This window comes from Echinops telfairi, unplaced genomic scaffold, assembly GCF_000313985.2.
Source record: "Echinops telfairi isolate 266 unplaced genomic scaffold, ASM31398v2 ScPeMD7_23;HRSCAF=83, whole genome shotgun sequence".
Taxonomy (NCBI): domain Eukaryota; kingdom Metazoa; phylum Chordata; class Mammalia; order Afrosoricida; family Tenrecidae; genus Echinops; species Echinops telfairi.
The window spans coordinates 75,724,585-75,747,187 of NW_022103920.1; the positions used below are offsets into that span (position 1 = coordinate 75,724,585).

Below are 22,603 nucleotides of genomic sequence, written 5' to 3' on the forward strand. Positions count from 1 at the left end.
CCATACTTGACATTGCTCATGCTGAAAACTGAAGAAAAACTTCCCATGACAACTTGCAATATTTAAGGACTGTCTGTGCAAAAAAAAAAAAAAAAGAGCCAAACTGCTGTCATTGAGTCTATGCAGATTCCTAGTGACCCTTTTAAAGAGAAGTTTTAAGAAATTGAAAATGTAGTTGTTGAGAAAAATCAGGAAACTGCACTGAGGAACTTTTCCCACATCACAATATAGCTACTCCTTCAATAGTAGCAAGGCTGCCCTGGGAGCATTTCCTTGGGAAATCACACCCCATCCACTCCTCAGCCCTTTTGCCCTCCCTTCAGGTTGCTTTTCTCTTCCCTAAACTCAAAGAACATTGACAAGGGACACGGCCCGAGTCCCCAAGGATTCCAAAGCGACTACCTTGGTGCTATATAGCTTGACAAGTGCCCCATTCTTTGGAGGAAGGCTTAGAAAGATGAAAAAGCTGTAAATGTATAGACATAGAGGATATGATGAGAAACAGCAGCTTCACATTTTAATATTTTCAATAAACATTCCTATGACTTTGGAAAATTTTTTTATTTACCCTGGTATATAAGACAAATAAGCATGTCTATACTTCTGAGCAAGACACGGAAAAGCACCATATTTGACGGTTACTGAAGTTACCACCAAGGTCCATCAAGATTAAGCTACCTGCCCTGCTGAAAGCATGGTTCATTAGTCAGGTGGAATGTTCATGTTAAGGGCAAATTTGTTCTGCTCAACACCCCAAAAGTGGCCAGACCCACTTCCAAGAAGCTATGAGCGAAACTATCCATTCACTTGCCGTTGCTTTTAAGATTCTACTTCAATAGCTTTCTGTAGGATGCACATTCGACCAGGTCTTACACTGCCCACTGTGAACCAGCAGCCCTCTCACATTGTGGACAGCCACGCCCATCTGTGCCATGCTACTTACCGGACACCCAGCCACCGGAGTAACTTTGCACACGCTATTCTCTCTACACGAAACATTCTTCTTCGTCTTTGCTAACTGAAATATAACTTTCTCAGAGAAAACTCTCTTGAATGTTCTTAAATTAGCAACCTGATACCACCTCTTCCTTGATGGCTTTTAAAAGTGTGATTTACTGAAAGCCATGACTGTGGATATTTTGTTCACCATTGTATCTTCTACTTTCTGAAGCAATGTCTGTTATCTAAAGCAAGTTCACTGCTAATGAGCTGCTCGCAACTCAGGGCTAACTTCACAAAGGATTTCAGAGGCTGTCAATCTCTCTAAGAGCAGAGAGTCTCATCTGCCTCCTCTGGAGCACTGCTGGGTTTGAACTGCCAACTCCTGATTAGCAAACCAGTGCTCACCTCAAAAGGCAATCAGGGCCCCTGCTTATATTCTAGTTGGTTCTTAATATAATTAAATGAATTAATAAATAAACTCCAAAAAGGTACAGACAGAATTATTGCATAGTTTTAAATTGCAAATTGCCTTGTCTGTTATCTTTATTTTTAAGTTTGAAGGAAAACATTCATAATAAATTCATTTCTTAAAACAATGCAACATTATTTTTGTGTCTCTGATAACCTTGATCTAGGCAAATACACCATAGATTATGGTTAAAGGTCTGGTTGTTGAGGACACAGTAATTTACAATTCTGACTCACAGCCAAGTACATATGTAAGATGTTGTCTAACATGCTCTGGGTTGAATTCTGTGCTTCCTTAAACCCTTATCAATGTCAAGAGGAGAATTTTCTGTTTTAAGAGGATCCCATAGTTAAATGCCAAAATATCACTTGAGCAATATTTTTTGTTGTGTTAGTCAAGCAAGTTAGAGATTTATCGAAAACTGTCTCTACTTTCGTGACAAAAGAGGCATGAGCTAACTTGGATCTGATGCACATATACTCTGATGGGAAAGGTGAAATGGAGATGAAGTCTCACGTTTTTTAGACTTCGGAATATTGGATAATTTGGCCAGAACCATTACGATCTGAAGGCTGGTTGTGAAATTTCATGGTCTGCTCTCCTATTGTTGAGTTTGTCAGGTCGAATGGAGAGGGTATGATAATTAATGCTGAATTCTGCAAGAGTCCTGGTCCCACTAACTTGAGACCATCTTTTCAAATTGTAAGCATTTCAGTGAGGTGTCTTAAGTAGCAATGATTTGTAGTCCTTATCATTCAAAGTATGGTTTGTTTTGTAGCTGGTTTCTACTCATCCGAAGGGGAGGAAAAGAGGAAATGGTCAGGAAATGCATCATATTCATACGGGGCCTCTTTTCCCCGCTGTTCTTTGGCGACTGTTTTTAGACCAGAGCTCTGTATTCCTCGCTGTGTTCTCTTCGTTAGCCTCCCTCAGACAGAGGACGCTAGCACGGCCATTGCACAATATCACCTTCCTTTGGGCGGTTATGTAATTAGAATCATTTAAATCTCCTTTCTTGAACATTTTTTTCTACAAGCAATTGTGAAAATATAGAAGCTGAAAAACAAACAAAGGAACACAAATATAACTTGTTTTCTTTCCTTTTGTTTTTCATTGTGAAAGAAGTTACCCAATATGGACTACTGACTTAATTTCAGAATTCAAATGTGGTTTCTTTTATATTCTGTACTTGAGTAAAATTGCCATTCGTTTAAAAACATCAATTTCCAGGAGCACTCCTTAGTGGCTGGATATTAAGCATCTCTAAAGCCAGCACCCTCTCACATTTGTAAGCACATAGTGCAACTAAATTAGTCATTTGCTTCTCGCTTCTGTTAGTTTTCTATGACTGCCATGACACAATATCAGATACCCAGTGGATTTAGCAGCAAAATAGTGTTGTCTCACAGTTCAGGATGCTGAGAGTCGAACGTTAGAGTGTTGGCATAGTGATTCCTTTAGAGGCTTTCAGAGAATATCTGTCCCATGCCTCTCTCTCTCATTCTGGCAGGTGTGGGTGTTCCTTAATCTGTAGCTCTAGAATCACCCTTCCTCTGTCTCTCTGTCCCTGTGCATTGTCTCCTCTGTGAAGATATCAGTTATATAAGATTAGGGATAGCCTGATTCCTGTATGACTCGTCATAATAGACATCTATAGAGACTCTACTTCCAAACAGGATCACCACATTCACAAGTTCGGTGCTGAGGATTTCAATATATCTTTTGGGGGAGAATGCGTTTATAACATCTTTAAATCCCATAACACAACCCATTGCCATTGAGTCAATTCTGACTTCCAGGGACCCTTTATAGGGTTTCTAAGACCATACATCTTTATGAACAGCCTCACCTTGCTCCTGTGGTGCAGTTGATGGGTTTGAAGTATGAATCTTGTGGGTATGAGCACAATACCTAACTCACATCCCCATCAGGTGTCCTTAATCCTTATATTTGCAAATATCTATACATGCCCCAGAAGCTATTTAAATACCCAAGGTGTAGGTAGTTCACTTTTACCAATGCTTTACTAAACTGAGGAACAATGAGTGCTGGTAAATAGCTTTAGCTCTACAGAAGGTCTATGGCAGCATTAGCATAAACTGCCAAGCCTCAATCCCTGATTATGGGTTAACTAAGCACTAAGCACACTCTCAACTGTGCATGTACATAAACATCAATTACACTTGAAATCAGTGCCCTCAGCCTCTGCCCACGAAGCTTTCACAAAAGCTTTGTAGTTTTCAGACTCCATCCTGCCTTGTGAGTCATGGAATGTGGCATTTATGGAGTCTCATGATTTAGAAAAAAGGGCATTATTCTGCCTACAAAATTTCACCTCCCCTTTGTGGCTCTTGAGAATGTGTTGGTTTGCTGGCAGTTATGATCATGATAGATAAAGACTCATGTTTGAGATGAGGGAAAACCGAGAACACAGGAGTGGGCCTGATCAAACCTCACTGTAAGCATCCAGTAAGGATCTGGGTATATCATCTGTTTTGCACCTGACCTCTAACCTAAGGATGACCACTTGGCACTGGAAGGAGGGAGGGGGTGGAGCGAATGCCTTCATGTTGCTGGTGAGCACTAAGGTGTTCATTGAGTTTCTCTGTGACTGTGCACAGCATTGCGCACTAGGATCAAGAAGTTCTATCATTAGTGAGGCATAAGGCTGAGGCATCTGTTCCAAGCATGATGTGCAGCCTCAGAAGGGTAGTGGGCAGTTCTACTCGGTCCTGTAGCGTCACTAGGGGTTGGGATCGAGTCCTTGGCAGCGAGTTTGGTTTTCTGTTGATCTACCCTTATACCATTAGGACACCTGCCGCCCAGTCAGTATTTTACTTGAGGAAAAAGGACTCCTCCACCAGCCAATGCATGACTGACTTGCCAATATTTTATCACAAGCAGTGAAATACTGCAGTATGTGTGATATGTTAATTATAGAATTTTATTAAAAAATACAAAAATGCTTACAAACTGCCACTGTATCAACGACTGTATCCATTACAAAACATATGCAAAGAAATAAACCGGAAGCATCAAGAGAAAAGTGAAATATATAACATTTTGAAAATATATTTCATTTTGCGTTAATATGATAGCATTAGCAAATACTTTTTTCACAGATTTATTATGACATAATTAAATTACTATCCAGTTGCTTATTTGAATATGCAATTGAATTGTTTGTCGCATATTAACAGAGTTGTGCAACTATCATGAGTCAATTTTCGTTGTCTCCCAAAGAACCCCTCTGTCTACTAGCAACTAAGTTTCTCGGTGGTACCAAAGTTTGAATTTTACAATTAACCTACTCAGCAACACTTTGAAAGAAAAGTCTTGAGATTTGCTTCCCTAAACTTCTGTAAAGTCAGAGAAACCCCCTGGTCAGTTCTAATATGTAAGACATAGGCTCCCCATCATCGGGCTTGAATAGCAACCTGGCAGCCATGGGCTTGTTTTTCTTATTTTCTTCTTCAGTTTTTCATGCTTATTCTCATTTCCCCCAAACTCTGACTTGCAGTTAATTGCTACCCTGCCCAGCGTCTCTATAATGTTGGCTATCCTGGATAGTTGATATAAATATTGGTGTTCTGAAATGTGCTTCTTTCACGCGGCATGTTTTCAAGTTTCGTTCATGCGGGATCCTTAGCAGAAAGTCCTTTCTTTCCATGACGCCCTGGTACGAGGCTGTATTTATACATCCTTTTGTCTTCAACAGGCACTTGTCCTTTCCTGTGCATTAGTGGACCATTTTCACGTAATGTATATTTTAATTTCTTCTAGGAGTAGACCCAATCGTGGAATTGTTGTATCAGATGAACACTACATGTTTACTTTAAAAAAAAAGCTTAGTGTTGTTTTGTTGTTGTTGTTGAGAATACACATCAGAAAACAAACAACTCAACCATTTTTATGTGTACAATTAAATGAAAGTATCTTCTCTGAGTTGCACAGCCACGACCACCCGCCCTTTCTGCATTGTTCCTCACCCAATACCACAAATCCAATACTATTATTTAAAGTGCTTAGCTCAGCATCTTGATGCCATATAGATGGTTCCTAAAAGACCAGGATGTTCAAGACAGACCTTGTTCACTAATCCAGACATTGAAACTGTTGTTTGGTTTTAAGAAGACAACAGGTTGCGTGTGATTTAAGGTTTAAATATGGTAACGGGACTGGAGTGGCCCTTGTCCTTCCAGCCTCCATGGAATCCATGAACCTTTGAAGTTCTCTTCTGCACTTTCCCCAGTTGAGGAGCCTCTAGGACAGCAGTTCTTAACCTTTCTCACGCTGCAGCCCTTCCATACAGCTCCTCATGTGGTGGTGACCCCAGCCGTAAAATTATTTTTGTTGCTACTTCATAACTGTCATTTTGCTACTGTTATGAATCGTCTGTAAATATTTGATGTGCAGGAGGTATTTTCATTGTTACAAACGGAACATAATGAAAGCATGGTGATTAATCACAAAACAACATGTAATGACAGATTTTGAAATATTTATTTCTAATGAGAAATCAATGACATTTTGTCTTGAAGCCTGGTGAGCATGGGTACCAGTCTTCACGCCGAGCGCTCGCTCGTATGTGGGCGTCTCTGCATGTGGATACACGCCTGGAGACGGATAGAGGAGCGTGTCTTGGTTCCTAAAACCATCAGAAATACGTGTTTTCTGATGGTCTTAGGGACCTGTGAAAGGGTCGTTCGCCCTCCAAAGGGGTCGCGACCCACAGGTTGAGAACCGCTGCTCTATGGAATCGTTCATCATCGTGTTCGGGAATAGTAAGTAGTTGGATACCTTATGCTTCTAGTCTCCTGGCAAAGGAGACATTTGTAAAATTTTTATTTTAGCTAACTGCTAAACGGATTTCCAAAGTGGTTACTCCATTTCATATTTCCACGTTATTCTAGTACAAGTTTCCGATCTAATTTCTCAATATTTCTCCCAAACTGTGGGTTGTCCTCTCACTTCCTGTAGTATCCTTTGGAGCACGCCTTTTCATTTGTCTGGTTCAACATTTAGTGTGTTTTGGTGTGCTTGTGTTATAGAGTGATGTCTAAAATTTGCATCTTCATTTTCAGCTAAGAGTTTTACAATTACAGTTCTTATGTTTAATTCTATGGTCCACTTGGGGATAATTTTTGTATATGGTGTAAAAAAGGTTTCATATGTTGCATGTTTATAGACAGTTTCCCAACTGAATTTATTCAAATGACCATTCTTTCCCCATTTTAGGGATACCACAAAATATCTCTGCTTTAATATTCAGTTTAACCTGATAATCTCAATCTTTAACGAGTAAATTGGCCACATTGGTATTAACCGATTTTAATGACATACAGGAATTTATTTCTGGTAACTTTAATTTGTGATTTATGTTTATTCAGGCTCTTCAATGTTGAGTTTTCCTCATTTAAAACATTTTCTCAAAACAAAACAAAACATTTTCTCTTGTTTTTCTTTCTGTTTTATTTTATATTTGCCTACTGCAAGTTATACACATTATTTCTATTTATTTAATAGCTACCCTTAAATTAATAACATGGATATTTCATTTAACAAACTCTGAAATTAACCAATATTTCTAAATATACCCCGGAGAATACAAAGACTTGAGAACATGCAAATTCCTGCTAGCCCCTGGCATCTTGTAAGAGAATCTCCAGGGATATTTTCAGTTCTAACTCTCCATTAAAAGAAGAATTCAGAAATTCAAATACAAATAAAAGCTAGAATCCAATTCATAACACCAAATAAGGAAAACCATATTCTTTAAATAAATAGGTTTAGAAATATAATTTTAATAGCTATGTATGCACATATATATTTCCTAATTACTTTTCAGTATGATCTCTATCATTTTAGATCTTGTTTCTTTTAAACTAAATCTAAAAAAAATTGATTAGTTCAATGATTAAACCCATAACTTATCACTTCTGTTGTTATATCCTGACAGAAATTGTGTGGTGATACTGAGTATAACATACCACATTACATGTATGAAAGCCGACATACAACAATGATAACCAAGGAGCCAGAGAATTGGTTCCTGAGTAGAAGCAACAAGAAAGCAAAAAACAAATAGTAAAAGTAAAACAAAACAAAGTTGAACTGCCCCCCCTCTTCCCAATCACTGAGTGACTGAAAAAGTAGAACCTTGCAGGCTCCTTAACCTAGTGGCTTCCTTCATACATAACCCTAATAAACAAGTCCTCCCCCAAGACACATTTTACTCTAAACAAGAGCAATACACTCTCCATACACACAGCTTGAGGATGAATCTTTCTGCACTTCAAGAACACATGGTTATTCCTATCATTCCAGAACTCAGAGCCCACAATCGCATTAGACTCTTAGCAGGCACCATTAGGAATTTGTACAATAGATGCACACGAACTCTTCGATGAAAATAACTTGGCAGGAGACTAACAATACGCAGGCACAGTGTCCTGAGACGACTCAGACAAAGAAAAGTCTTCCATATCTCAGTCATCTCAAAAAAATTGTCTACATTACATTCCTGAAAAATAGCCAATCAACCTGACTGATTAAATCACCCAATGAAAAGAGAGACTAATTTATGCATAAGAGAACAGACTTAGTATATGTAAATCTATGTTTCAATAAAAATATTTGGGGATGGGTTATTACTTATTTAGGGGACATGTCTCATTCTCCAAGGGAGTCCAATAAATAAAATACTAATTTGGGTACCTAATATTTATTAGCAATAAGTTCTGAACTGTTCAACCTTTTAATTTTCTATGTTAGAGAGGAGCATGGATTTTCATATATAGAAGTATGAAAAAGAACCATAGCAAACTTACATCTCATTAAATATGCTAATAAGGAACCCTGAGAGCAAGATGAAATGCTCGGTTGCTGTGGGAAAGATTAACAGTTCAAACCCATTCAAGGGGTCCCACAAGAGAAAGGCCTGGTCATGTGTTCCAGAAAGAAAGACCTGGAAATGACAGAAAACTCCATGATGCATTTCTCCTATGAACATGGGCTTACTCTGCTGTTAGACTAGCAGCTAACAAGGGGGGTGCTAATGGAAACCAATGTCTGCTGAAATGCTGAGCTCTCTTCTAGTTACCACTCTGAAACCAAGCCCACTGCCATTGAGTCAATTCCGACTCATAGTGACCTTCTAGCAAGGTCAAACTGTCGAGTGAGTTTCTGAGACTGTAGCTCTTTATGGAAGTAGAAAGCCAATCTCAGTTTTCAACTTCTCGGCAAGTGTGGCATTTATTGATGAGGAAAGATACTATGTAAAATAAAAATGGCTTAACATTATGTGATAATGTGATGACTAATAACCCCATTGCCCAGGGAGTTGATCCTGACTTTGGGAACACTATTGGGCAGAGTAGAATTGCTCCTCAGAGTGCCCCAGACTGTAAATCTTTATGGGCACAGACAGCCTCATCTTCCCCCCAAGAAAGAGCTAGTGGATTTGAATCACTAACATTGCAATTGACAGCCCATCACTTACCCCCCTGCATTGCCAGGACTCCTGTGATGGCTGATACACGTAATGCTATGTGGTTTACTCCTGAATAGTCACTATTTGCCCTCTCTATTGAAAGCACATAGTATAGCAGTTCTTTTAGAAAATGCGTTTGCTTACCCAGACAGTGTTTAAAATATTTGTATCTCCTCTACAGTCCAATTTTGTGGACAGTCTAAAAAAAATTGGCCGGTAACTGCCCTAAGCTTAGTGATTATTAATCTGTCTTAATGAGGCCCATGAAAGGGTCAGCTATTTATTTTAAAGAGCATTTACCATTTTTCTTAATTAAGGTTTTAATGTAGCTGATATGAAGAAAACTTGGAAGCCATATGAAAACACCGAAGAAAAATAATCCACTTATCACCGAGGTTCTTCTATCATTGTCTCTCTGCTCTAATACTAATTTCCTTTCATAGTGAATGTTACATATAATGTCCTTTGATAGTTGCTTTGTTTGCTTTTTATTTTCCTTCAGTCCCTCCTTGATTCTCTTGTCATGGTGGCTTATTTGTTTTACCTAGCCTTAGGGTGAAATTCTGAAGATCACTCGCGTGTCGTGCTTCTTGTTCGAAGCTGGTGAGTGGGTTCAGACTCACAGTGACCGAGGCACAACAGAACACACCACTGCCCTGCCCAGCCCAGCAGGGCGTGGGGAGGTGGAGGCCATCAGCATCACAATTGCTATTATGTCGAAGCCCATTGTTGCAATCACTGTGTCAAGCCACAGCTAGGGCTGTCCTCTTTGTCACGGGCCTTCTTTACTAAGCAAGATGTTCTTCTCAGGGACTGAGCTCTCCCGATAAGTTATTCCAAAAACTTACTTTGAGGAGCATTCTGACTGTACTTAGAAGCATTCTTGCTTCTAAGAGGATTCTGACTGTACTTCTTCCAAGACGGATTTGTTTTTCTGACATCCCACAGTTCTCTCACTATTCTTCCCCAACACCATCATTCAGATGCATCACTTCTCTTTTGGTTGGCCCGATTCATTATCCAATTCGCACATGCATATGAGGCAGTTGAAAAGGCATGATTTGAGTCAGGCTCACACCAGTCTTCAAAGTGTCACCCTATTCTTCAACACTCTGGAGAAGTTCTGTTCGGCAGATTCACACAATGCAATTTGTTGTTTGATTTCCTGACTATTGCATCCATACAAGTGGATTATGGAGTCAAGAAAGAGGTAATTTATGACTACTTCAATCTCTTCTCTAGGTATCATGATCTCCATTGGTCCAGTTGTGAAGATTTTGGTTTTCTTTACATTAAGTTGCAATTCATTCTGAAGGTAGCAATCTTGATCTTCATCAACAAGTGCTTCTGTAAATTCATTATCTCACAGGTTCTGAGAAACTCAAAGCAATACATATGCACTCATAAAAATAATAAGATGGTATGAATTGTGTGGGACTCTTGCAGAATTGAGCTATTCATTAAGAGATTAAAACATTTAGTAAAAGCAGTCATCTAAAATATATTGATGGTATTCTAAAAACTAGCGTTGAGATTGGTATATTGATATCCTTAGGATCAGTGTGAAAATAATTAGTTATATTCCACAAAGCATAAGAAAAAATATAAAATGAGAGAAGTAAACAGATGAGTTAAACCTAGGCTGGTTCCAAAAATATGCAAGGAAGGATAATTTCACACACACACAATGCACACCCACACACATTCACACACAGTGTTAATATAGCTTTCCCTCAATCTTCATTTGCCTTTACATCTTAAATTAAATGTCAATTTCTAAGGGGAGAATTCCCATACTACCTACATCAGAATTTTCTTTGTAGTTTTTCATAACATAATGCAATTTTCCAATGCAAATCTCACTATAGTTGTAATTTTCATATAGTGTCATTTAATTCTGTGAAATAGGATCGTATATGATTTGAATATTGTGCAAAATCCATATTATATACAGGCATAACCCAGATTATAAATTAATTCTGTTCTTAAATCTGCCTTTAAGTGGAATTTGTGTGTAAATCTGAACAGTTAGGTATGGTTCCTAATGAATGTGAGTTAAGCAAATGTTTGCCGTAGTATAGAGTGTACATTTCTATATAAAAAAATTTATGAAGATATAGTAAAGCATTGTTAGCATAATAATCTTGTAATTATTAGAATAATAGTGCTTGGTATACGTGGCAAACTAGTGCCATTTGTTATTATAAACCATTATATTTAGCCTCAAAATTTTAATACAATTGGCTTTCTAGGTGTTGGGACCACTGACATATACATAGTTGAACTTTGCCCAGATATTATGCAACACATAACTGGACTTATCAATATTTTAGTATCCATTTCCACACAAGAGAAAATGCATAGAAAAGATTCAACACACTAGCAAAGTGTCCAGTGCAGAGCGTAAATTCAATAGACAATGATTGCAAGCAATATCTCTAGTATATAAAAAACCATGGCAGAGAAAACAAAGCATTATCAGAGTGGAACAGAAGGGAAAGCACTTTTCATGGAAATACCAAAAGGGCTTTATGTAGAAACTGGGGTGGACCTTCGAAGATGTGGATGAGTGCCACATGTGGAGCTTCCACGGGTATCTGAAAGAGATGACACAGGCAATACATATTGAAGGAATCAGTAATGGCCCAGATACTGTCTCTGGTAGACACAGTAGACACAGGGCCCTGAGCTTGAAGCAATTCTAAGGGCCTGCAAAACTTCATGCCTTGGGTTGCTAACTGCAAGGTCAGCAGTTCAAACCACGGGTGAAAAATGGGATTTTCTGCTCTTGTAGAAATTTAGTCTTGGAAACTCACAAAGACAGTTGGACTCTCCCCACATAGGGTTGTTATGAGTCAATATAGACGACATGGCAGAGTTTTGTTTGTTTGTATTGTTTTTTGATATACCTAGAGCTAGCTAGCTAGATAAGTATGGATATTTATTTTTAGTGGAGAAAGGAGCCCACTAAAGTAGACGTACTAAGGGCTCATAGCTATTTAAGGATTCCCTGGTAATATAGTGAGTTACATTTTGGAATGCTAACCACCAGGTCAGCAGTTTGAAATCAACAGCTGCTCTGCAGGGGGGAAGTGTGTGTGGTTTGGTGGGGTAGGGGTATGAGGCGTTCTGGTCCCATAAAGATTTATAGCCTCTACAGCTCACAGGGGCAGTTCTACTCTGTCCTTTATGGTTCTATGAGTCAGAATTTGCTTGATGGCTGTGGGTTTGGTTTGGGGGGTGAGGTTCCTTAAACAGTCACCAAGAGTCTGGAAAACAATAGCCTGGTCCATACTGGCAGGAGGGCCATCAAGTCGATGGCTTTTGCATTAGCTTAGAAGAGAGTTCCAGAAAAGATGGGAAGAGAGAAGAGTGGAATGTTATCAATATGAGAAATATATTTACGTGAGCATTTTTTTAACCATCTGAGAAAAACCATCTTTTCTGCACAGGAAACCTCCACAGGAGTCATTTTGTGTTTGAACCCCCCTGTGTTCAGTTCTGCTAGAGGAGGGAGGGAGTCAATCTTCCTGTATCCTCAGGGCATTGAACATGGGAAATGTCCAACAGGAGAATTAGTCCCTTGTGTAAACTGTGAAAACTACTATAACTATACCTAGATCTTTGACCTATGCCATCCTAATCACCAAAGCCAATGCCCGAAGTCTGACTGTGTGACAAATGGTGTTCTGATTGATTGGTGGCTTAATTGTATTTCAGAGCAAACCGGAAGTAATGACATGCACATTAATTACAATTCCTTTGAAAGCTAGTTTTAATTTTCTCCTTACTTTTCTTCTACTTTGAGAAATATTTATTATTATCTTTAACAACACATATTCCCAATCATAACCTCTATTCATATAGAGTATAACTGATATTCACAGAGAAAACTCAGTTGCATAGAAGCCCATGGTCATCCTGTACACTGAATATCCGTGTTGTTTTCTCTTTGCTGAGTGAATTTTGCTTGTAATTTGTACAGGTCTTTTGCTACGGATTCAAAATGGATATGAGATTTTAATGGAATATGTTGATTGCTAGAGTAGCACCGAAACAGGGAGATTAAAAAGAAGGTGAATTTCCTAAAGAGAGATGGTTTTTTAGCCAAGCTTCGAAAGAGTAAAGGCTCTCTGGGTAGATCAAAGCAGACAGAATGCACATCTTAAAAATTCTAGGAATTTGATTTGTATTTCAGGATACATTTAACCTTTTGGAGTGTCAGTTTCCATATGCATGAAGTACAAAGATCATGCATTCCTACCACTGTTCAACTATTTTCCATGTTCACAACGCGGAATGGGGAAAGGGCATAAAAAAGTAAAGGGGGGGGGCTATAAATCCCTTGCTGTTGCAGGAGGAGGAGATATTCACTGAGCAGCATTGAGGGCTAGACGGGCTGTCGTTCTGCGTTTTAGTAATGGTGTGTCTTAAGAGATGGGGAAATATACCCATCTTCAGAAGCTTTCAGACTCTGCGTCTTTGTTTTCTTACAAGCTGAGAAGGGTGAAAAATGATAACATTGTTGAATCACTGATAATATATTTAACACTCGATGAAAAATAAATTTTTAATAATATCCAGACTACCCCTCTACCACCCCAGCACACACACACACACACAATCATTATTCTCTACCACCCTATGAAGACCGAAAGGCCTCAACATGTGCGCATGTAATTGGTAAGTTTTAGAGCCTTCATACATTTCATGAACAATGTTACTGAAAGAAACTCACGGTCAAACTTTCAGCATCGCTCCTCAGTTGCCATTTTAAACACAAAGTAATTGTTCTGCTTGGCGTTGCCACCACTCTGAGGCTCTATTCAAAGCGTTGGGAACAAGATGGGAAAAGAGTCTTCGTGGGTCCACGTGACTCGGGAGGTGAAAGGTCTGTTTCTTTCAATCCGTTCAAACTGACAGGCCTCCTGCCGTCACCTCCTCCGTAGCCAGACAGACAGACAGGCCTTCAGTGTGAAAACATCTGTTGAATGGATTTATTGACGAGGTCTTGTTTTTTCTCTCCCTTCTCTATTTTTTTTCCTCCTTTTCCCTTCACACCGTTTATTATGTCCCTGACCTGATGAACTTAATTTGTTGACATGTCTCTCTCAATGTCTCCCTCAACCCTTGTCTCACGTTTCTTTCTACTGTGCTGTTTTCTTGGCCACAGCCCCTCCTGGAGCCCCCGCACGCACATGCGCTCTCCGTGCGCCAAGCTCCGCTGGCTGTGGTGGGCATGGATGGATTAGACAAACACCGCCTTGTCTCCAGGACCCACTCCTCCCCTGCCGCCTCCATTTTGCCTGGTTCTGCAACTGGTAGGAATCCCTGAGGACTTCTCCCTAATAGGCAGGCTAAATGCACTGTTCTCGTAGGATTAGCCGATTTAAATGCTCTGAATAACTCCAGTAACAGAACGCTCTGTTTTAACCCCGTGCAACCCACTTTTTATGAGGTTATATTGGCCAAAAGACAAATGACACATCTGATAAATCTTGAGTTTGGTATTAATAGCCTCATAAATTGTTATCATTCAAGGGCCTGGAAAATGCATCAACAGGTGTATGAACCCTTTTTGGAAAGAGCAACAAAAAGGCGAAATCCCTGGACTGGTTTGAGCAGTGTACTCCTTCTTTTTCCTTCTGGTGCGCTAGGACATTGTATGAAGCAGAGCTTCACATTGAGTGTTTCCACCTATGTGTTGCTGTGTTTGATGGTCTTTCTCTGAATCCCCTTACACAGCACTAAGGCAAACCAGGTTTGAGGATATTGTCATTGGTTTCATATCCTCTTTGTATGGTACACATGGGTGGGCTTCTGCCCACCTTCCTTTGCCTACAGCATTCCCAGTCTCTCATAACTTGCTCACAGAGGAAAACAACCCAATCATCCCAACACCAGAGGAAGGTCAAATCTGAATACTGAAAGAAAAAAAAAGGCGGGGTGGTCCCATGCCCTTAGCAAAGGAACGGGGCTGTAAATGTAGAACCCCAAATAAATGTATTGACTCATACAGACCCTTTATAAGGTTTCCAGCCAGACCAGGCAGGGGTTCAAAGCACTGACCTTCCAGTTAGCAACCCCACACATAACCCACTAAGCCGCCAGGGATCCTTGTAAATATATGTGTGGATAAATACTCCTTAGGATGGGCTACACCTCCTTATTGTCCCCTGCTCTCAATTTGTGGCTGGTCAAATGAAAATCCTGTATTCCTAAAGGGCTTCAAACTTTGGGTGCAACAAAGAGAGAATCCCAATGTACCTTTCCTCCCAAAGATTTCCCAGGTTATCTGATTTAATTTTTACATCTATTTTTAGGATTCAGAGCTTGTTTTTGTGACTTCTGTGACTTCGTGCTTGGAAAAGTTAAAACACCATTTCCCCTAAAATCACTTTTCTAAGTCTTGATTTTATTTTTCTTTTTTACAATCAGTGAATGAAATGACCAAGCTATTTAGCTTTAATGTGCATCTTTAATAAGTATGCATAGTATCTTCTTTTAATAATATGCTTTCACAAAGTAACATGTCATACAGGCTGTGTATACCCTATACCCATATTTCTGTCACCACATTGGCTATTTCTTCTGATCTATCAGCTCCTTATATCACAGGGAGCCTGTCCCCACAGCCCCAATGACTCAGGGCTGCCCGTCAGTGTCAGGGAAGCTGCTGGATCGGGCATGCTGGGTTTCACACCTGTGTTTTCAGAGAGGTGCACCAAATACGTGCTATGGTTCAGACATACATTTTGTTGATGATAAAAGCAGCATCTCTGAAAGTTACTTACATTTTAATTATTTTCCCTGAAAATGTCTTTAGTCCTAATCTTTCAGAGAACACCGAGTGACAGTCACTCTGTAATAACGCTGGTCCCTTTAACTCCAAAGAATTTCTTTAAATAATAATTTTTAAAAACCTCATTGCCATTCAGTTGTTTCCAACTCATCGTGACCCTATGGGGGCAGGGTGGAACACTGTGGGTTTCTACAGGAGTAGACGCTAACTCTCTCTCCTGTGCAGTGGCTGGCGGTTTCAAACCGCTGAACTTGTAGTTAGCAGCCCAAGCCATATAGAACAAGTGTTTAAAAGCTTCCTTTAAAAATGTTTGTTGATGCTCCTGTTCCCATGTTTGCTGCGATTAATTGTTGTAAAGGAGCCCTGATGTCACTGAGAATTAAGCCTTGGGTTGCTAAGTGAAAGTTTGCCTGTTCAAATCCACCAGCAGCCCCTTGGGAGAATGATGAGGCTGTCGACATGCTTCTGTCAAGATCTACAGTCTCAGAAATTCTACAGCAGTTCACTATGAGTCTGAATGGGCTCGATGGCCTTGGGTTTTGTATTATTGTCATCAGGAGCCCTGGCAGTGTGATAGCTCATCCTCCAGCTGTTAACTCAACGTCTGGCAGATTGAACCCACCAGGCACATTCTATGGAAGGACTACATAGCTCTCTGCTCCCAGAAAGATACTAGCTTCATTCTCAACCTTCCTTGTACTGCGGCCCTTTCGTACAGCTCCTCATATTGTGGTGACCCCCCAACCATAACATTATTTTCATTGCAACTTCATCACTGTAATTTTGCTAGTGTTATAAATCAGGCGACCCCTGTGAAAGGGTCGTTCAGCCCCCCCCAAAAGGGTTGTGACCCACAGGTTGAGAACTGCTGGCTTAGCAGACTTAATAGGCAGTTCTACAAAACCCTGTGGAGCATCTCCACTATGTCACATGGGGTCACTATGAGTCAAAAGTTACCGGAAGGTAGCTAACAACAACGCTGTTGTAATCCTACTGATAAGAGTCCCCCTCCCCTGTGGCCCTTCTGTAATATGCTTGACTTTCTTTACTTTTCATGCATTGTTTTGTTTAGATATTAATGAAACAAAATTGCTAAATAATGGAGAAACCCTAAAACTCAGAGAAAACTGCGTTACCAAAATGACTGGTTTTGCAGAATTGCATAGCTAATAATATAAACATAACTAATCACCCTAACTGCAAACTTGAATCATTTCTAAAAATTTTGCTTTATTTGTCATAATGTCATCATTATTGTATTTATGTATCAGAGTGTATATTTCAGATATAAACAGGTAAGTAAAATTGGATATATGTATATGATTTGGTGAGGACAAATATTTTAACATATATGGTTACATAAGTTTAATTTTTTAAGTACAGGGTTTTGTACCTAATAGACATTCAATAAATATTAATGGAATGAAGAAATGTTAATTATATATTAAACTCTTAGAAATTTCATTTAAATTTGTATTTACTGAAAGTACATGTCACTTTATAATTGTTTATTATAAGTAAAAATATTTATTTTTGATTTATAATTATTCATTTTATTTTATTATTTATTTCTATTATATTTATTTATTAGATCCTGGTGATTTCAGAGTTATATGCTTGAATAGAGGAAAACTTGTTTATTTCAATATAAATGTGTTACCTCCTAAAAACTAATTCAGATAAAATTTGTTAACAATTATTATTTTATAGCTTGCAAAATAGGTTCTTTGTAAATGTCTTTTAACCACAAGTCTACTGACTTTGGGATTAAAAATTATATAGTAGCAAATTTTCATTTAGTGCTATTCTGAATCCAAAGTGAATTTAATGCTCTGTCTTCACTCTGCTCTTCCACATGTGGACAAAACCCTCACTGCCATTGAGTCCATTGTAACTCATTGTGACCCCATAGAACAGGGTAGAATGTCCCTGTGGCTTCCTGAAACCGCAACGTTATGGGAGTAGAAAAGCCTCATCCCCCACCCCTCCTCATGAAGACACATGGTGGTTTTCAACTTCTGACCTCTAGGTTAGCAGCCCAGTGAATAACCACGCTGCCACCAAAGCTCTCACACATAGCTCTGGCTTCTTTCCGAACTCCAGCCCCATAGCGTTCCTTGCTGTTGTCCACATGATTTCAAACTTCACTTTAGTGTTTCCAATGATCTCAATGCATTTTCAGACTTTTGTTTTTATCATGTTTATATATATAAATATATATGAAGAGTGAAATTGAACTACTTCATTTTGATGCTTTAATATTATTGAAAATAAGATTTAGAAAAATCAAATAAGTATGTTTCTCTGGCACTATTTTGCGGTTTTCCTAAATGAAAGTCATAATTATCACATATTCTGTATTTTGTCTGCTGAAAATTAGGGGCCCCAAAAGATGATGTTCTAAAGACGGGCAATTTGTGCAATCCATTCTGCAAGAGTTATACTTTTTGGCTCATCTAAAAAGTGATTGAATTCTAAGCTCACATAATTTTGAAGGCATCTTATGCAAAGGTTCATGGTCCTGGAGAATCCTGAGCAGCTAACTAGAGCAGCAGCACACCCACCACCTCTTTTTTTTTGCAAATTATCAGAAGTGTTCCAAGAGGGCAAACCTTGTCTGATTTGAATCACTTGAAAGATGTCGTCATTCCTTTTCCTGTGAGGACTTAAAGGGACCCAGACACAGAGACTGAGATGTAGTCACCACCTGATGACCACACAATGGATTTTTTTTAAGCTATATATATTTTTTTTCCCCAAAACATCCTTATCACCTTCAATGTCCTTTCCATTACACTTAATACATTTGTCAAATATGTGATCCATACTTGGAAACATTTTTCAAATACTTCTCTTTGGATCGCTGACAGCACCTCCCTCGTTTTTTTTCTTTACCTCTTCTACATCATCAAATTTCTGTCCTTTCATGTTCTTCTGCATTCATGGAAACAAAAAGAAGTTGCACAAATGAGGTCAGGTGAGTAAGCTGTGTGGGGCAAGAGAGTAGTCATGCTGTTTTTTGCAGAATAACGGCTCACTGAGATGGCTGTGTGAGCAGGTGCATTGCCGTGGTGGCAAAACCAGTCCCCCATCTGCCACAAATCAGGTCTTTTTTGTTCAACTCTGCTCTGCAGTATTTACAGAACCTCTAAATAGAAAGCTTGATTAAGTGTCTGACTTGGCAGAACAAACTTCAAATGCATTAAAATTCAGTATTTTCGTCCATATGGGAAATTGATGGACACCCGAACAAGGTTTGCCATCAATTGACAGTTTACCTTTGTTGAAATGAGAAAACCACTTGTACACTTGAGTTTTTCCCACAGTGCTGTCCTTGTAAGCTGTAGTCAACACCACAACAGTTTCTGAGGCATTTTCCCTGAATAGGAAACATTTCACAGCCACACACTGTTCTTTTAAATCGGCCATCCCATCACACACAAAAAAATGAGGTTCGAGAGAAACTGCTTTTACTAAAAATTCACTGTGACCAGAGAGAACCTTCCCAGGTGATGCCACTGGGTGCACTAACTCAGAGTAAGTTGCTCAATGCTTGACTAGAGTTGGGGAAATGTGCTCTATGAAAGCTCCACCCAGTGGAACTTTTCTTCGGTTTTATTTTTGGGTAGCCCCTCACATGCATTTTGCAAGCTGTTTTCAAATTCAGACGTGGTGTTTATATGAAGTTTTGATGACCAAAGGTTGGATAGTGTGTTTATTTTCTCTGCTCTTCTTGTTGCTTCTACTCGAGAGATGGAACTTGCCCACCGCTCACAGGAGATGAGTGTGTGGCAGCTTATAGCAAATGGTGTTCATTGCAGCAAAGTTGTTTTACCAGCAATATGTCTGATTGACTTTAATCTTCCCCACCACCCAATGCAAGTTTCGGTCTTCATTTTCCCAACACTATGCTACTCTGCTCAGTTTATCTGTTTACATGATCGTTTTGGTCAGTCTAATAGAAATTAGACTTGTGATACTCAGGTCAAAACAAGATTTATGTAAAACGTATTTAATAAATGATTTCTTCAAATGAATGTTTAAAACCTGGTGTTCACTGAGTGGCATATTGTGACGGCAAGTGAAATGCATTTCAGTATTTCAGTCTGAGAAGAGTAATTCTGTCCTTTTGTCCCTCTGTTTGATGGATAGGACATGTTTTACCAAATCAAGGATGACTCGAAGGAACCCTTCAAGTTGCAGTTTACTTGTTCTTTCCTTCAAGAAGCCTCCTTTGTTTGACTAAATTCAAATCAAATCTCTCTGCTTGGGTCCTTTACAACATACTGAATTATTTGCTCCCCAAAATACAATTATTTGTTTAATAATGAACTGCGCTTGAGGAAAGAGTCTATATTTTTCTTTTTTCTTTACCCCAAAACTTAGCTATTTGACCAGCGGTTGGAGGGTGCTTAAAATCTTTGTACTCTGAGCAAATGAATCGATAAATAAATGAGAATGTGGATGAAATAAGATTAAATACCCATGGATTACAAAAAATTATACAAAACCATTGGTAACTTCAGTGAAAATCTGTAGGAACATGTCTATTTTGACTTAGTACAATATAGATCATTGTGCACCAAAGATGATTTGGTAAATCTAGAAAACTATAAAAAAGAACCAACCATTATTCTATCTCTCAGAAGAAGCCACAATTAAAATCTATCTTTAATTTATTTTTAGCATTACTTACATTTCCTATGGGCTTCATCACACTTACTAAATTAATCTGTAATAACCATAGGTAAGATATACTATTATATATTATACTTGCTGTATCAGTTAATGCTATGTAATCAATATTTCCTATGGCAAAGAATAGTTATTACTAACATATTTAAAATTGTAAAGGTATTATGCATATATAATTTTAGCCTCTGATAACTAAAATAAAATTGTGTGCTGGTGTTTTAAAACCTACCAAGTAACTTTCGTTACTAACTTTGTCAGAACAGAGACCTGAATTTCCTTTGGGTAAAATAATCAACCTTAACATTATTTTAGTCAAATATCTGAGCTTTAATTTTCTTCTGAAATACTCCTCCAGAATTAACTTATCTCATCCTCACTGAAAATGACAAAAATAATATTTCATTTACTTAGAATAATAACACAATTTGATAACATGAAAATGCTTTCTCAACCAAATTTTGACTCCATCATTATATCCCAAACATGTTAGAATTCTGTCTCAATACTAAAAAAAAAAGAAAAACAGAAAAAATTAATTTCTCTTTATGAGCTATCTATGCAATAATTCTTAAAGGCCAAATCTCATTCTTTTGAAATTTTGAATAAAATTTAAAGAGGATGTAGATTCTGCATTTGTAATCTATACCTTTCTGTGCTTTTTCTTCTAAATTTTTTTAATATCATAGATTAAAATTAAAACAATAGTCACTATATTTTCTATTTAATAATACAATTTAATTTTTATAATAAAATATCAAGCATACATATATCCACCATTCTGATATATTTATGATTTTGTTTGTTGGCTCATATACTTCTAGATGTTCATTTTATAAGCACTTTTCCCTAACTAAACTCCAAATAAGCTCTGTATAATGGGATTGCTGTGCCATCTCCTGGTCTCTATACATCAGAGGGGTTTCTCCTTCTTTCGTCTCCTTAGCCCCACCCATGTACCACTGACTTGCTGGAAGAACTGTGTCTCTTTCTATGGAATCTGTCCATCCTGAGTAGTCTCCTTCCTGGTAGTACTCTATAGCTTGTTCCTCTAGCCTTTTTATCTCCTGAAAATTAGCTTTGAAGACTTCATTCGACTTGCATTCCATTTTGACGCTACTCTGATAGAATTTCACCTTACGTTATATCATTGCGTAGTCCTACTTTTAATTGTGATAAAATTGATCTGTGGGTTCATTGCATGATAATCTGATCCTCCCACTTAAAACCTGATATGACTCATTGATAATATTCACTTAAATGAATTATTTCATTAAAGGTCACACATTGAAAAATCTCTGTTTTTAAATTTTTTTATCTTCCATCTTTAAATTCCTGGTTGTACTACTGTATAAACACATTATGCAATGTAAGAAAAAATGAAAATATAAAGCCTTCATAATTAAAAAATTAATTTTATTGGGGCTCTTACAACATTCCATACATCAATTTTATCAAACATATTTGTACACGTGTTGCCATCATCATTTCCAAAACATTTTCTACTTGAGGTCTTGGTGTAAGCTTCTCTTTTTTCCCCTCTCCCCCGCTCTCCCACCCAGGTGAATCCTTGATCAATTATATATTGTTATTATTATTTTGTATCTTACACTGTCCATTGTCTCCCTTCACTCACATTTCTGTTATTTGTCCCCCTCGGGGCAGGGTGGGGGGCTATATATCCAACCTTGTGATGGGTTCCCCCTTTCTTTCCCTTCTCCCTCATGATATCACTATTCCCACTACTATTCTTGAGGGGGTTATCTGTCGTGAATCCCACCCGTGCTATACTGCACCTTGGTTGAATCATCCCTTCCTTATAACCCTTCTGTGGGGGATGTCCAGTTGTCTACAGATGAGCCACCATGATTCATGAGTCATGAGATGCGTATACCAATACACACACACTGAGACATTTTCATAAATTTGTTAGGCCGCATTTCTGTTCTCTGTTACTATGCGTTATGCCTTTAAGTGTTTTCAATGCCAATTAATTTGTTTTATCTCTTTAGATAAAATAATTAAGAACAAACATCCCTATTAATTTGGAAAATAAATATACTAATAAAACTTAACAGTAATGCTTAACTTTAAATATTTTGAAACTGCTTATTATTGTCTTTTCCAGGGAAGGAAACCATCATTTTCTTTTAAAAACCTAATGATTCCAGTTTCATTTAAGTGGGATGGGCCGATGGAAAGAAAT

At 38.3% G+C, this 22,603-nt stretch overlaps 1 protein-coding gene across 1 annotated transcript in view; it reads left to right on the forward strand.

The window, feature by feature from the left end:
- HDAC9 (histone deacetylase 9) overlaps window positions 1-22,603 on the forward strand; it is a 1,007,885-nt gene that overhangs the window by 661,211 nt on the left and 324,071 nt on the right. The window contains exon 12 of the mRNA XM_045288655.1: window positions 14,077-14,224. Within this exon, the coding sequence (XP_045144590.1) occupies window positions 14,077-14,224 (148 nt within the window). The remainder of the gene's footprint in view (window positions 1-14,076; window positions 14,225-22,603) is intronic.